Source organism: Mauremys mutica, chromosome 11, assembly GCF_020497125.1.
Source record: "Mauremys mutica isolate MM-2020 ecotype Southern chromosome 11, ASM2049712v1, whole genome shotgun sequence".
Classification (NCBI taxonomy): domain Eukaryota; kingdom Metazoa; phylum Chordata; order Testudines; family Geoemydidae; genus Mauremys; species Mauremys mutica.
Window position 1 is genome coordinate 40,040,864 of NC_059082.1, and position 15,207 is coordinate 40,056,070.

A 15,207-nucleotide genomic window follows, 5' to 3' on the forward strand; every position below is an offset into this window, starting at 1 on the left:
GAGGTGGAGGCAGCAGTTGTGTCAGGCGCATTGGCGGCTGTGCGACGCAGGTCCGACTGCAGCAGGGAGAGCTGCTCTCTGCTCCTGGAGGGTGGCAGATCCACCCCAAACCCTGAAAGACACAAGCCTCCAAAGCGTCACCCAGCTCAATGCTTTCCTGCCAGCTCCTAGCAGCAGGGCTGGCACCGCCGCCCTAACAAGCATTCCTTTCAGAGCCTGGGGCCACGCAGGCTCCCTGCCCTGCTGCTTCTCCCTGCCTGCAGAGAATGTAGCACTGATCATGCCATGCGAAGGCTGGGGCGGCTGGAGCTCCCACCCAACTGTGTATGTACAGTAAGGATACAAAGATGCTGTCTACACTCAGGACTGTTTTCTGGGGGCTCAGATTCTAGCAAGCTGCAGAAAAGCCCCTCCCAGCCCCACTATTATCTCCGCCCAGAGGGGCTGCAGGCCTCACCCTTCTCCTCTGTTCCAGAAACAAGAACTGCAGTTTCCAGGAAGTGCTCAATCAAGACAACAGCAAGTCGCCGGCCTTCCGACTCTGCAACAGCTACTGGTGCAGAAAGGTACAGGGGGCCTGGGAAGGGCAGCGTCTCACCTGCGCCCTGGCCAAGGGCAGGGACTACCTGCATCGCGGGCCAAGTCTTGTCCCCGCTGCGCTGCTTGGCATGGCCCCAAAAGCAGGAGGGCAGGATTTAGGGAGCTGCTCCATGCTTCTGCACAGCAGGTTCTGGAAGTTCCAGGAGCCCCGCCCCGAAACTCTGCTGCACTGGCAGCAAAGACCCAGCATGCAGGCTAATCCTCCCCCCAGGCTGGTCGCTGTCTGCCAGTCAAGGGGCTCTGGAAGCTGCTGTTTAAAACACTATCCCCCCACCCCCGTTCCTTTATTTACCTTCCTGAGAGGTGGAATGCTAAGTCCTGGCCCAGCCACTCAAAGGGGGCAGGCAGGGAGGAGGAATCCCCAGGGTTCTCAGACTTTATTGGCAGCTCTAATGACGCAGGACAGCTCCTGGCACAGCCACGCAGCATGCCCAGGGCCCCCAGGCTTGCAGAGTTGGCCGCGGTCACAGTGAATGGGCTGGATTCAGGTCTCTGGTTCTGAATACGCCTGCAATAGGCAATAGTAGAGCACTCAAGGGTTAGGAGGGCAGGGTCTTGGCGCAGTAGCGGTGGGCTGGTTCGGCCTGCCGTGTAGCAGAGTTTGCGTTGTCAGGTTGTGAGGAGTGAGGGTTACCGGCCATCCTGGGGATCAGAGCCTTGCTGGTCATCAGGGGGCCAAATGCACCATTCCAGTGATGGCAAGGCCCTTGCCAACCATATCCCATCACCAGAATGGCCTGGTGGGAATTCCACTGCACAGAGAGTGATGCGGGAAGGAGACGGCAGGGAGCACTTGGCGAGCCGGCAGGGAGCTGCTGCTGGGGCCACCCCACCCACCTGCCCAGCGCTTTACTAATTCAGTCACTGTCCCGCCCTAGCTCACTGCGAACAGCCACGCGGGGCACTGCAGCTCTGAGGAGATAAAGCGGGGAGTTACCTCGTGGGCAGCGCCCCCCTGAGCGTAATGGGGTCTATATCCATCCAGAAAGTCTGTTGGGTCAAAGTTTCTTTCCACCCCAAATCACGAGGAAAGTTGGAATATTGCGCTTGCTGCCGCCCAAAGAAGTTCAAACGTTTTCCATTTGGAACGGTCGGGACTTTTCATTCCGAGCCAGCTCGATATTAACTGCGTCTGCCCATGCGGTGCCTCATGGGAGCTGGATTCATGTGCCTCTCACCCTCATTCTGCCCATGCGCTGGGCTTTCTCATCACACTCTGCCTCCCGGCACATGACTCCCATGATGCACCTTGCAGCTGGGTGAGAGGCGGGGTCATAGGGGAGAACTACGGCACGAGGTGCCTTCAGCAGATGCAGTTTCACGTTGAACAGACTTGAAACGAAATGCGTCCATGTGGTTGAATGCACCAAATGTTCTCATCTGGGTCGAATCAACTGCAGACGTGAGATTTTTGTTGAGATATTCCCTAGAAAAAGTTGATACGTTTTGGGTCAATGAAAATTTTCCCACAGAAAATTGCTATTTTGTGGAAACTATTTTCCATTGAAAAACTGTTTCAGCAGAAAAGTCCCAACCAGCTTGACTCCTGAAAAGCTCCTTCTTGTTCTCTGATGCTGCTTCTGTTCCTCCGTCCCCATCCCTGGGGAGGCAGCTTCTGCAGACAGGAGACTCAGACAGGGCCAAGATAATGGATCTGTCCTATGGGAACCAGATCTGGAGATGGTTACTCACATGTGTATGGCAGCTGCACAGTGACGTGCTGCTCAGGGTCACAGGGAGACCAGGCACCTATGGCAACAGACAAAGCACAGGGTGCTACACCCTCCAGGGCCCCAAGGGACCTTCTGCCTTCCATTGACTGCTGATTTTCACCTGCTGTAACATTTTCACAAATAATGGCAAAAAAAAAATCATGTTTTTGGTACTAATTGTAAAAATGTCCCTGAAACAGAACCCAACAGTTCTGCCGACCAGTGAAAACGGCAGTGCATGAGCCGGATAATTGGCATAATGAGCCTCAGGAGCCAGCCTTTTCCTGTCCTGGGCATTAACTGAACAATTCTCATTCAAGTCTAAGGCCAGATCTTCAGCTGGTGTAGATTTGGCATCAGTAGTGACTTCCGTCAGCTGAGGATCTAGCTTGATGCCTGCAGGACTGTGAAGGATTAAACAAAGACTGTGAATGGCTAGCCAACTACAAAAGCAGTTTCTCCTCCCTTGGTTTTTACACCTCAACTGCTAGAAGAGGGCTTCATCCTCCCTGACTGAACTAACCTCGTTATCTCTAGCCTGTTTCTTGCTTGCATATATATACCTGCCCCTGGAAATTTCCACTACATGCATCTGATGAAGTGGGTATTCACCCATGAGAGCTCATGCTCCAATACGTCTGTTAGTCTATAAGGTGCCACAGGACTCTTTGCTGCTTTTACAGATCCAGACTAACACGGCTACCCCTCTGATATATTCCAGTTAGAGATCGGGCCCGTGTTTCTCAGTGAGAGCGATCAATCTTTGGCACAAGCTATCAAGGGAACGGGTGGCGTTTCCATCTCGGGATGCCTTCACATCCAGCCTGGATGCCTTTCTGGGAGACATGCTTTAGTCAAACACAAGGGAGTGGCTCAATAAAGGGGTAACTGGGTAAAAGTCACTTGCCTGTGCTAGGTGGGAAGTCAGACTAGAAAATCTAATGGTCCCTTCTGGCCTTAAACTCTATGAATCAAGGTTCCTTTGGGTGCTGGATCAGGCAGGTGCGAACATCATGGGTCTCTCATAGGTTTGCACCATAATGACAGAGAATCTCTCTTTCATTTAGAACCCCAATGTCCGGACGACGCATGACGTGGACGACCTGCTGCTGGGGATGAGCTCCCAGATCGCAGAGCTGGAGGACAACGTGGTGGTGGAGGATCTCAGAGGTTCAGACGCTTTCTTGTTGCAGTTGTGCAGTTTGGCTGAATGCCTGTCTCTTTTGGCTGTTCAGGGGAGTCTCGTTGTCCCTGGGGCAATGAGGCACAGGGAGAGGATGTGGCTTGGCAGAGAGTCGGTGACAGAGTCAGGAATGGAACCCAGGAGTCCCGACACTCTCCTGTGCTAACCGCAGCTATGGCTGTGCCCAGCTGCTCTCTTTCCTGTAGCCTTTCCTAGCTAGTGCTGGGCAGGGATCTTCACTTTAAGATGAGTCCATGAGGGAAGGGGACTTGGTGAGGGGAGAGGCCAGCATGCAGCATTGTCCTCTCAGGCCCCCGCTTTCCTGCGAGGGGAAGGGTGATGGTTGGAGGTTGATTTTGCGTTACCCTGTCTTTAGCTACTCAATTTGTTCTCCCCAGATTACTGGTATGGGCCCCTGAAGTACTCTCGCACTGACTACGTGGCCAGCTACATCCAGCGGGGGCGAGACCTCGGTCTTTCCACCTATGCCAAGGCCAGGGAGCTCTTTGACTTAAAGCCTGCCGCGAACTGGTCACTTTTCGCCCACGTGGACAAAGAGGTCAGAAGCACCAACATGTTATTTAACCTCAGCGGCTTGTGTTAGCCTCCAACAACTACTACTGGGGCCTCACCTGCATGCAAAAGTCGTACGGCTTTAACTGTCCTGGTGCAGTCAAGGTGCTACGACACCCTAGTGTGGACCCAGTTACCCTGGTCTAAAGGGGTTTCTGTTGGGATAGTTATTCCTGAAGGGAAGGGGAGCGAGCCACAGCTCTCACCGACGTAGCTACACTAGCTCAAATGCGGTGTGTAAATCAGGCCTCGGTCTGGCTTTAAAACTGGCTAGAGAGAGATCACCACAGGAGGGGCTGGTTTCCTTGCTGCTGCCCTCAGAGCAGCACTGGGGCTTCAGGCATAGTGGCTGGTGCAGTTAGCTGCCCTGCCCTGCCCTGGTGGTGAGCTCTGTGCTGAGTTCCGTGCCTGGCGGCTGCCCACCCTCCCACATAGCTGTGTGTGCTCTACTCTTCCCTGGAGCCGCGGCTGCTCCCGGGTTGAGGATTGGAGCAGCTGGGGGGTTAGAGCAGTCACAGCTGTGAGCCAGGCTGATACAACTGAATCATCTGCCTACATCAGTGCAGTGCTTAGCCCCTTCCCCTCCCACTGACTTGCTATCTCTGGTCAGATCAGACCCTGAGCCTACGTCTGCACCTTAGTCAGAGGTAGTCTAGCTAGCGCAGCTACAGACAGCAGTGAAGATGGGATGGCTTTGTCCAGGCCAGCAACACATGCTCATACCCAGGGTCCCTGGTGGACTTGTACAACCTGCACTACAGCCCATGCCTCTGTGGTTTCACTGTTGTTTTTAGCCTGCTAGTGAGATTAAAGCTAGTGTGGGTAAGTCTGCCTGAGCTGCTGCCACCACCCCTCTAACGGCAGTGTGGACATAGGCTTTGAGTGGTCAGTAGGAAGGGCAGAGAGTACTGGCCAGGTTCTCCCCAGTCCTCACTCCTACCTAGCTACAAGTATCATCAGGCCCCACACCCAGTTGCTGCAAGGTCTCTCTGCCAGTGGCAAGATGCATGCTGGGAGATCCTTAATCTGATGGCAAATAATCAGGCCCCAGCTCCAGCAAGGATGGTACAGGAGGGTTGGAGTCTATGCGGTTTGGGGTAAAGGAGGCCACAGGGGACATTGATGAGGAGCTGACGGTGGAGGTGCCAGACATGGATCACAGACCATTGGGAGTCAAGCACAATGGGAAGCACAGTGATACTCCTGCCAATGACTGAGCAGCTAGGCTTTCCTGTGCTCTCATTGGCAGAGCCCTGGGGGTTCTCTGGAGCAGCGAGCCAGGGCTTTCAGCACCTGCCCCTCCCACACCAGACGAGTCTTGAGATCTCTGGGAGGGGCAAGGAGGGGCAGAGGGGATCTATTGACCTTGGTCGGTCCTTCATTCCTTCTTTCCTTCCATTTCAGTGGGAAGGCTGTGGCACCCGTACAGGGTAATACACACAGCTGGCATTGTCACCATCCCACACCAGCCGGCTTTGCCATAAGACCCCCAAAGGGCTAATGAAACTTCTCAAGGCTTTTTGATACACTCACCCACTAGTGCATGGGGGCACTGGGTGTAATCAGCCCTTCCTGTTCTCCAGGTCCTTGGGAATGTATCTGCCTTATACGACAACGACATCTCCAAGCTGGAACTCCTGCCGGGGGGCATGCTGGAGAGCAACGGAGACCCTGGAGACCTCTTCAGTGCCATCATCTTGGACCAGTTTACGCGCCTGCGTGACGGGGACAGGTTTTGGTTCGAAAACACTAAGAACAGGTAAGTGGCTCTTCTGGCAGCATGCGTCATGGGTGGTCTCTGCATTGGCCGTTGTTCCCTCAGAGAACTGCCAGGATGGTGATGTGCAATTTAACATCCTGTAATGTACTGTAACTGGCCTGAGACTGGGGCCTGGAGCCCTACACAGTGGGAACCCATGGTGAGGCCCCAGAAGCACTTCAGGCCAGTGGAGAAAGAGCTCAGACTTTCATGTGGCTGAAAAAAGCCATCCCAGCAGTGCCCTGGCAACCCATCAACAAGCTGCTGTGGAGCCTTGGTCTTCAATCCTCTTCCCCAGTTCCTGAGATGATGTGGGGTGGGTGTCAGAATCTGTGCTATACAATCCTGGCACTTTCCTGGGGCTGATCTGGGGCAGGGTGTAGGCTGGGGGCTCTGGGTCAGACACACTCTTGGGACTCTCCAGGTACTGATCTAGGGAGGGCATGGGTTGGGGGTCACACACACTCCTGGTGTGGGCGGGGTTCTCTGAAGCCTACACTGGATTCCATTTTCTCTTTCTGCAGGTTATTCACAGATGATGAAATTAAAGAGATTAAAAAGACCACATTCCATGATGTCCTTCTTAATGTCACCTATGCGGAGCTGCAAGATGTACCAATGCAGGTGTTTAACTGGAATGCTAGTGAGTGTAAGTATGCCCAGTGGTCTGTGATGGGATGTTAGATGGGTTGGGATCTGAGTTACTACAGAGAATTCTTTCCTGGGTGCTGGCTGGTGAGTCTTGCCCACATGCTCAGGGTTTAACTGATCGCCATATTTGGGGTCGGGAAGGAATTTTCCTCCAGGGCAGATTGGCAGAGGCCTTGGAGGTTTTTTGCCTTCCTCTGCAGCATGGGGCACGGGTCACTTTCTGGAGGATTCTCTGCAGCTTGAGGTCTTCAAACCGCAATTTGGGGACTTCGATAACTCAGACATAGGCTAGGGGTTTGTTATAGAAGTGGATGGGTGGGATTCTGTGGCCTGCATTGTGCAGGAGGTCAGACTAGATGATCATAATGGTCCCTTCTGACCTTAAAGTCTGAGTCTATGAGTGTTTCCTTTCTGTGCTGCTGGGGCGATGACCCAGGGGAGCCAGGCTGCTATGTCCCTTCACCTTTCCCCATGGTCAGTCTTGAGCTATGCAGCCAGGCTCACACAGCACCCTGCCCACCAGCTGAGAGGCTCTCTGCTCGAGCATCGTCCAGGTGACACTCCCTGCATGGCTGTCCTCTAATGCACCCCACTGCACATCTGGACCGCGTGCCCATTAGCAGTTGGGTTGGGCAGCATAAACTGGGTACAGGTGTTGAATGAAAAGCTAAGGAGCTTGCCTGAATTGCCATGGTTTCTAATAGAACAGTGCCACTGAGAAGGTCTGGAGGCCAAGACTGATGGAACCCCCTTGCAATAAGCAAAGCCAACTCTGTTCATGTGGGAATGGCCCAGAGCTCACGCCCTGGCATGGCCATGAGTTGAGTCTGAGCTGGTAAAGCATTCTGGGTACCGGCACAGTGAAGCACACAGCTGACAGGCAGGAGCTCTAGAGGTCCCAGGCCAGCACCTATGGCTAACCCAGGATCCGTTGCTTTTCCTCACTTTCCATGTCATGCGCTCATCCCGTTACTGGCCTTGGCCTGAAGAAAGTAGGTCACAGTTTGTTTGTGAGTTGTGGCCAGTAACATCAGCGGTCATTTTGCTGCTGTGTTTTTGCCCCACCCTACCCTATAAAGTTATCCATTTACTGTGTGAACTTTTTTATTGCATTCTTCCAATCCCATTGCAAGAGGTTTATTGATTTCTGTTTAAAACACAAAAATCCTGCCAACTTGTAATTGCACCAAGAGTGATTTCCAGAATTGCAACACAACCCTGCTGTGCGGCGCTAAAGCCTGGCTGAGCACTGGGTCCGTAGTGCCGGTAACTCATAAGACATGGTAATTCCATTACTGCCCATTCCCAGGTCTCGTGGGAGAGTGGGCGCTGCAGAATGCTATTGTACAAATGACTTCTCAAGGAATCCAGAGCAGGCCAATTAAGTTAAATGGGTGCAGCAGCCAGGGGACTGGAACTCATGTAACTGACAGCAAGGATCTGGCCCCTAAAATTCTTAGTTGGAGTTAAATGTAGGGCCCAGAGCTTTTCCCCAAGACCTCCCAAGCTTTAGGGGAACCCTTCCAAACTCCAGAGAAGCCCTCTCATTATCCCATCGTGAGTGTGCTCCTAGAGAGGCAAAGCAAGCGTGAGCTGGGTTGGCACCATGGCATTCAGACTATCTTCTCTCTGCCTACCAGCGGATCCATGTCCTCAGCCCCAGCAGTTGACTGTGGAAAAGCTGGCAAACTGCACGCCCCTGACAGTGCTGGACTATTTTGAAGGCAGCGGAGCTGGATTCGGGCTTATCCTCGTCGCCCTCTGCTGTTTTCCTTTAGGTTTGCACTGGTCTTTGCTTCCTTTGTTTATTTACTCCTTGCTTAAATGTGGTTGTGTGCCAAATCCCCCTGGGGGCTGAGCACCTGTGTCGCCATCTGGCATCAGCAGGAGTTGCATGCACTCAGCTGCCCTTGGGAATTGGCCCACTGCAGCTGTGTGCTGTCCCCTGCTCTGAAAAGGCCCAGTCCTGGCTGGAATGGAGTACCTCCGAGAGATGTTGAGCACTCTCAGCTCCCATCACAGTCACTGCGGAAGGAGGATGCTCGGCAGCCTGCAGGATGATAGTTCCTGCTGCACTTGACTGAGAGTCACTTCACCACGCCAAGGTCCCCTGTGATACTGGGGCCACGTGTAATGGGGAAACGTACCTTAGATGTTGGCTGGGTGGCATTTAGGGGTCTGTGCTTGATTGGAGGTCAGATTAGACAGTCTGATAGTCCTGTCTTGATGAAGGTAGGACAAGAAGCAATGGGCATAGTCTGCATCAGGATAGATAGATTTTTGTTTGATGTTAGGAAAAAACTTTCTAATTCTAGGGGGAGTTAAGCTCTGGAGCAGGGTACGAGGGAGGTTGTGGAATCTCCGTCCTTGGAGGTTTTTAAGAATAGGTTGGACACACAGCTGCTCGGGCTGGTCTAGGTTTACTTGGTCCTGCAAGGGGCTGGACCAAATGACTTCTCAAGGTCCCTTCTAGCCTGACACAGCTATGGTTGTGTGACTCTCTGGTCCCAGCAGCAGCAGGAGCCTTTGGTGGGACGTTAGCGATGCCGGAGATGGAGGCAGAGACACAAATTTCAGAGTAGCAGCCGTGTTAGTCTGTATCCGCAGAAGTAATAGGAGTACTTGTGACACCTGAGAGACACAAATGTGACTGGAACCCTTGATTAAATAAAGCCATTTGCAGTTGAAACGTGCCGTAGGAGGGAGGGGAACAATCCCACATTCCCTCCAGGCCCCAGTGGTAGATGGGAATCGTTGTAAGCCCTCGTGGGTGACCACTAGGGCTGAGCTGCCAGGAGGTGGGTGGTCCTGTGTCGTCTGTTATCTCATTTCTCCCTTTCCTGCTCATTTGTTCCCCCAGTGAGTTTATTTGTTGCCTGGATCGTCGCTACTTTCCGCAAGCGCGATTTCAAGAGGCTGCAGAGAAAAGCGAACCCCAGCATGAAGAGAGAGGTGTCGGGCGAAGGAGTGCAGGGTAAGGCGGGGACCTTCGGCTGGCTCGGGGGGCATGGTGGAACCCCCGTTTCACTGGCGTTGGGTGGTTCCTCCGTAGCCCAAGTCATGCATCCACCAAACCCCCTTTGCTGTCAGCATGGGTTACTGTCTAGGACAGTGCTGGCATGGAGCTGACACCCTTCTTCATGCAGCTCACCTTCAGCTGGGAGCTGGGAGGGAAACTCCGGTACAGGGCACTCATGAGGGCAGTTGGCAGCTTCTGGGGCTGGCCCTAGAGCAAGCTGCTGGCATTTGATCTGGAAGCTGTGGGGCTTCTCTCTGGCATTGCCCAGTTAGAGTAAAATCTCCCTCTCCCATTTGCATGAGTGATCTCAGCTCTGACGCTCTGAGAGCCATGTGGATAGGATAAGGGAATTTTGCCCTCAGTGTTGCCTTGTGATTCAGTAGGAGATCTGGGTTACTGAATAATACGTGTCCTCTATGAAATGAAGACCTCCAGCTCTATAATGTCCTTAAAAATTGAGCCTGGTGACCTGACCCTGATCTCCCTGGGACAGGTGTTAAGTAAATCAGGAGTAACTGTATTGAAGACAATGGAATTATACCAGACAGAACCAGTACAGTTCACCCTGCAATTTGGATAGACCGCTTGATCAGCAGAGGAATAAAGGGCTTCTGTTGCCCATCCCATGCAGGAGTAGATGTATTTGTAGGCCACTCTCCCAGTGAAGAAAGGTGTTTGTTAATACTCACATACAACCATTCTGACCCAACTCCCTGCTTTCTTTCCCGCCAGCCTTGGAGTGGCTAGGTCCCAAGACAGACAGCAATCTCATCTACCTTCAGCTTCATCCAGACAAGATTATCAAAGTGCTGGACAACCGGCGAGCCGTGCTCCGCAGCATCAGTCTGAAAAACCAACAGCAGGTGGACATGGTCCTCTCCATCAACAAAGGGAACAAAGCTTTGCTCCTGAAGATTCCCAAAGAGTATGACCTGGTATGTAATGGGACACATGACATGTGCTTGGCATTGCCTCTGAGCTTTCTTTCTGCCTGGCTGTGCCAATCACAAGGAATAAATTCCCTACCCTGCACCTCCTTTGGTGACGTGTTCTTGGGAGCCCAAAATAAATGCTTTGGCAGGGGTGGCTGGGTTTATTGCTGGGGTAGCCTTACACTGGGGATTCCAGGCCAGTGGATAATAACACCAATGCTTGTACTCATTCTGAAAAAGCCTTTTACCCAGAGCTGTGAGGTCTAATAACTGAATTTCTAGTAAACATGACGCCTCAAGGCTCCAAAGCATGCATGCCCCACAGATGCACAAAAGAAATATCAGGGTTCTACTTAGTGCTGGTAAACTAATCAAACAGGTGGAAACTCCAGAATCCATAGGAGGCATTTTTATCTCATGTGGTATTTTGGATCCTATATGTCCACTCTTTGGTATGTGCAGCATGAAACATGTTAATAGTGGCTATGCCTGCCTATCTAAATAACAACCAGAGCTCCATAGGAATGGCCCAGAGGTGTCTGATGGTCTGGCCTACACAGCGAATGCTTCAGGTGGGCCCCGTAGGTTCTGATCTTTAGTTACAAGAAGCTGTAGCCTTCTGTCAAACAATCCCCCTGGAAATAGAAATGTCACTGGTTGGGTGGGTCTTGCCGGTTGGAAGCAGGGCTCGTGTGCCTAGGCATAGAGAGAACATGAGAGGGAAGAGAAATGAGATCTTCAAGCAAGAGCCTGATTATCTGTGAGTGGTTTTGGGGCTGCTGCTGGGGTCTTGGCATTTTAGCCTGGTTTTAACACGCTAGTGGAGTGCCACTCCCAGCCCCGCTGAGAATGGCTCCAGCTCAATGGCTCATTCTTTGGGGGCTGCTCCTCCAGGTGTTGCTTTTTAATGGCGAGGCGGAGCGAAGTGACTTTGTCCGGAAGTTGACCGACTACTTGGAGAGGAACGGACTGTCTCTCAACGTGTCTGACCTGACAGAACGCAGCCTGCTGAAGAGGGCTGTGACCAAAGAGCAGAGGAAGCAGATCCTGGAGACTTTCTTCAGACATTTATTTGCCCAGGTATGTACCAAGCCAGCACATGGGTGTGGTGAGCACTCCGGTAAATGGAGGGCAGCTATTTATATTGACTAAGCATTAGGCACTACTGCTATTGTTGCACACAATAATAGGCAAACCACACACCAGGAACAAGCTGCCAATCTGCTTGACAGTAAAGAATCCCTGTTATTTACAGAGGACTGAGGAAATGGCGGTGCTGGGCCATTACCATTTAACACCGGGAAGAGGCTGTTGCATGACAGCATGATGAGTACACCGTACCAGTAAATGCCCTCCAGTGTGTATTGTAATAATAATGACCATCAGATGGGAGTCATAGGCGACTTTGCCAGAGCATCTGCTATTAAGACTTGGCTAAGAGTTGGGGAGAGACCACCAGTGTTTGTATGAAATGGAAGGGGTGTGGGTTAGGGTGGTTCTGTTGTTTGAGTGCTGAATATGGGACTAACCCTCAGCCTGCCTCTCTCATTGCAGGTGCTGGACATTGACAAGTTGGATGCTGGAGACCTCAACTTTGAAACATCATTGACACCAAAAGAATCTCTCAAGTGTGAGCTGAGCCGGGCTGAGTTTGCAGAGTCGCTGGGGCTCAAACCCCAGTCCATGTTTGTGGAGTCCATGTTTTCGCTTGCTGACAAAGATGGCAATGGATATCTCTCTTTCCGAGAGTTTCTGGACATCTTGGTGGTCTTCATGAAAGGTGAGACTTTGATAGAGGATTGAGAGTCACTGACTCACGTTGCTTCCTCCTTTGTCCACACTCTGCTCACCAGCCATCACAGCTCAGCTGAACCTTGGCATGGTCCATCTGTCAAATGAAACACAAAGTGAAGGTCCTGTCCCTGTGTAGTCACTGAAGTCCATTGGTGCCTCAGCCAAATTCCTTCAAGCTCAGAACACAGGCGTGACCAAATCCCTCTCAATATGATGCGTGTAAGAGGTAGCTGACTGAGATCCTGATTCAGGCCAGCACATAACCACGTGTTTCAATTTAAATGTGTGCTCAATTGTTGTCCTGAACAGGAATGGATTTAGCACAGGATAACTGCTTTCCTAAATTGGGGTCCAAGTTTCTACCCCGGTTTCACTCAGGCAGAGAGTGACCTCTACCTGTTATTTAACAAGAATAACCAGAATAGCATTTCTCCTTCAGCTGCTAACGCAGAGAAGGCAATCTCTTCTCTTTGTCAATGCTGGTGGGCAAAGTTTGGCTAGTTAGTTTCTGAAGCTACCATGAATAGGTATCACTCCACCTGTCAGGAGGCCAGTGATGTGACTCTCAAAATCTGTTTTTCTGATGCACTAGCATACAGGTAAAGCTACAGCAAACTCTGCAGCTGTCTTTTCAAGAGGTATTGAGAGGGGGGCATCCCATGACCATTTCATACTGTCATTGTATATACTGTCAGGCAATTTTTGAGGGTAGAATAATAGAATCATAGAATATCAGGGTTGGAAGGGACCTCAGGAGGTCATCTAGTCCAACCCCCTGCTCAAAGCAGGACCAATTCCCAACTAAATCATCCCAGCCAGGGCTTTGTCAAGCCTGACCTTAAAAACCTCTAAGGAAGGAGATTCCACCACCTCCCTAGGTAACCCATTCCAGTTCTTCACCACCCTCCTAGTGAAAAAGTTTTTCCTAATATCCAACCTAAACCTCCCCCACTGCAACTTGAGACCACTACTCCTTGTTCTGACATCAGGTACCTCTGAGAACAGTCTAGATCCAGCCTCTTTGGAACCCCCTTTCAGGTAGTTGAAAGCAGCTAATAAATCCCCCCTCATTCTTCTCTTCTGCAGACTAAACAATCCCAGTTCCCTCAGCCTCTCCTCCTAAGTCATGTGCTCCAGCCCCCTAATCATGTTTGTTGCCCTCCGCTGGACTCTTTCCAATTTTTCCACATCCTTTGTATAGTGTGGGGCCCAAAACTGGACACAGTACTCCAGATGAGGCCTCACCAATATTGTTATCCTATCCTTACCCTCCAGCGTATCTACCACTCATCCCAGTTTAGTGTCATCTGCAAATTTGCTGAGAGTGCAGTCCACGCCATCCTCCAGATCATTAATGGGTAGCTTCCTTGGGGGGAAGTTGGGTGATGTTGCATTATATTGGGTGCATTTGGAAGCTTTATTAAGAGCTTGTCTACATGGGGAAATTGACCAGAATAGCTATTGCAAAAAAGGCTATTCCCAGCAGCTATTCTAGAATAACTGCCTCTGTGGACACTCAGTTCCAAAATAAACGTGATTTTATTCCTGGCCAGAGTACCAGACTCTGCCCCAGTTTACCCCCAGGCTGGAGAGAAATGCACAACTGTAATACTTTAATTGAGACACTGGGAGGGAATAAGGAGGTGGGATATGGTAACTGAAAGACTAGATAAGGTGATTGCCAGAAAATCTTTGCTCTGCACAGGTTAGGAGGATAATTCACAACAAATAATTTTGTTTGACAAATTGTGCTTCTTTTTCTCTTTGCAAACTTTCTCCAAACAGGTAGCCAAGGTCTCAGACTTATTCATTAGTCAGAATCTCTGCAGATTTCCACAGCAACTCATCTTTGGTTGGGAGCTCATTAAGAAGGAGCTCGTTGGGAATATTCAAAATTTGTGCCCTGTTGGGTACTTAAGTAAACACAGGGGATTGTTTCTGGTCCCTGACATAACGAGTTATGTCCTTAACTAACACAAGTGTGAATTGTGACTTTCACACTCAAATATGTCATAAAGAATTTGCATTTGACGAACATTCAGTTATTCAAGCTGTAAGATATTTCTCTTCATGCTGGTAAAGCTCGCATGACAGCATTTAGAGAAATCAAACACAGGAGCAGCAAACGCAGCTGAAACAAACTTGCTTACAAATTCCAAGTAACATTAGCAGTGTGCTGTTTTGCAGGAATTTCTCAGATGGAATGATGATTGTGTTACTGCAGGTCCCATAAGCCCCACCTCAGTCCTTGTAAAGTGCCTTGAGACCCTAATTTGCAAGGAACTACAGAAATAGGAAGTATTTCTTATTCCATCCATCTTCTTCCCTAACAGGGTCCCCAGAGGAGAAGTCAAAGCTGATGTTCACCATGTACGACGTTGACGGGAATGGCTTCCTCTCCAAGGAAGAGCTCTTCAGGATGCTGAGGTATTTCTCCTGTCCATGCTGCACTTGGATAGGCAGTCAGCATATGCCTTCTCAAAAGTGGCTGCTCGTTTGAGGTGTTTCAACTTCTGGGGGTCCAGTGTGAAACCCCTTGGGTCCAGTACTCAGAGCTGAGAACCCCTGGATGTATCCTGATGCTCGGTTCAGTCTCATCTGAAGTGGCTCCAGTAATGGTGCTGCCACATCCCCTGCAGGGGTCTCTATAACCAGCGCCCCACCAGGGCTGCTAGCATATGCTGTGCACAGCCAGGCCTGTGTTTTCGTCCTCTGAGAGTCAGCTGATTGCTCTGCAGCTCCCAGCTTTGTCCCTTTGCTCTAGGTCCTTCATCGAGATCTCCAACAACTGCCTCTCGGGCGATCAGATGGAGCAGGTGATTGAGTCCATGTTCCAAGCATCGGGCTTTCAGGATAAGCAGGAGCTGACGTGGGAGGATTTTCATTACATGTTGCGAGACCATGACAGCGAGCTGCGCTTCACCCAGCTCTGCATCAAAGGTCAGCATGGTGGGGCACAAAGAGCAAAGAAAGTCCAGGTGACC

At 51.1% G+C, this 15,207-nt stretch overlaps 1 protein-coding gene across 2 annotated transcripts in view; it reads left to right on the top strand.

Annotated features, from left to right (window-relative positions):
* The window catches only part of LOC123344727 (dual oxidase 2-like), a 44,190-nt gene that overhangs the window by 16,617 nt on the left and 12,366 nt on the right, over positions 1-15,207 (top strand). Inside the window, exons 10-21 of one of the 2 annotated variants that reach the window (XM_044981194.1) lie at positions 476-566; positions 3,380-3,482; positions 3,894-4,054; positions 5,652-5,827; positions 6,352-6,476; positions 8,119-8,256; positions 9,339-9,452; positions 10,230-10,432; positions 11,324-11,509; positions 11,984-12,209; positions 14,557-14,650; positions 14,988-15,163. In XM_044981194.1, the coding sequence (XP_044837129.1) occupies positions 476-566; positions 3,380-3,482; positions 3,894-4,054; positions 5,652-5,827; positions 6,352-6,476; positions 8,119-8,256; positions 9,339-9,452; positions 10,230-10,432; positions 11,324-11,509; positions 11,984-12,209; positions 14,557-14,650; positions 14,988-15,163 (1,793 nt within the window). The remainder of the gene's footprint in view (positions 1-475; positions 567-3,379; positions 3,483-3,893; positions 4,055-5,651; positions 5,828-6,351; positions 6,477-8,118; positions 8,257-9,338; positions 9,453-10,229; positions 10,433-11,323; positions 11,510-11,983; positions 12,210-14,556; positions 14,651-14,987; positions 15,164-15,207) is intronic. The other variant, XM_044981195.1, reaches the window with a different exon arrangement.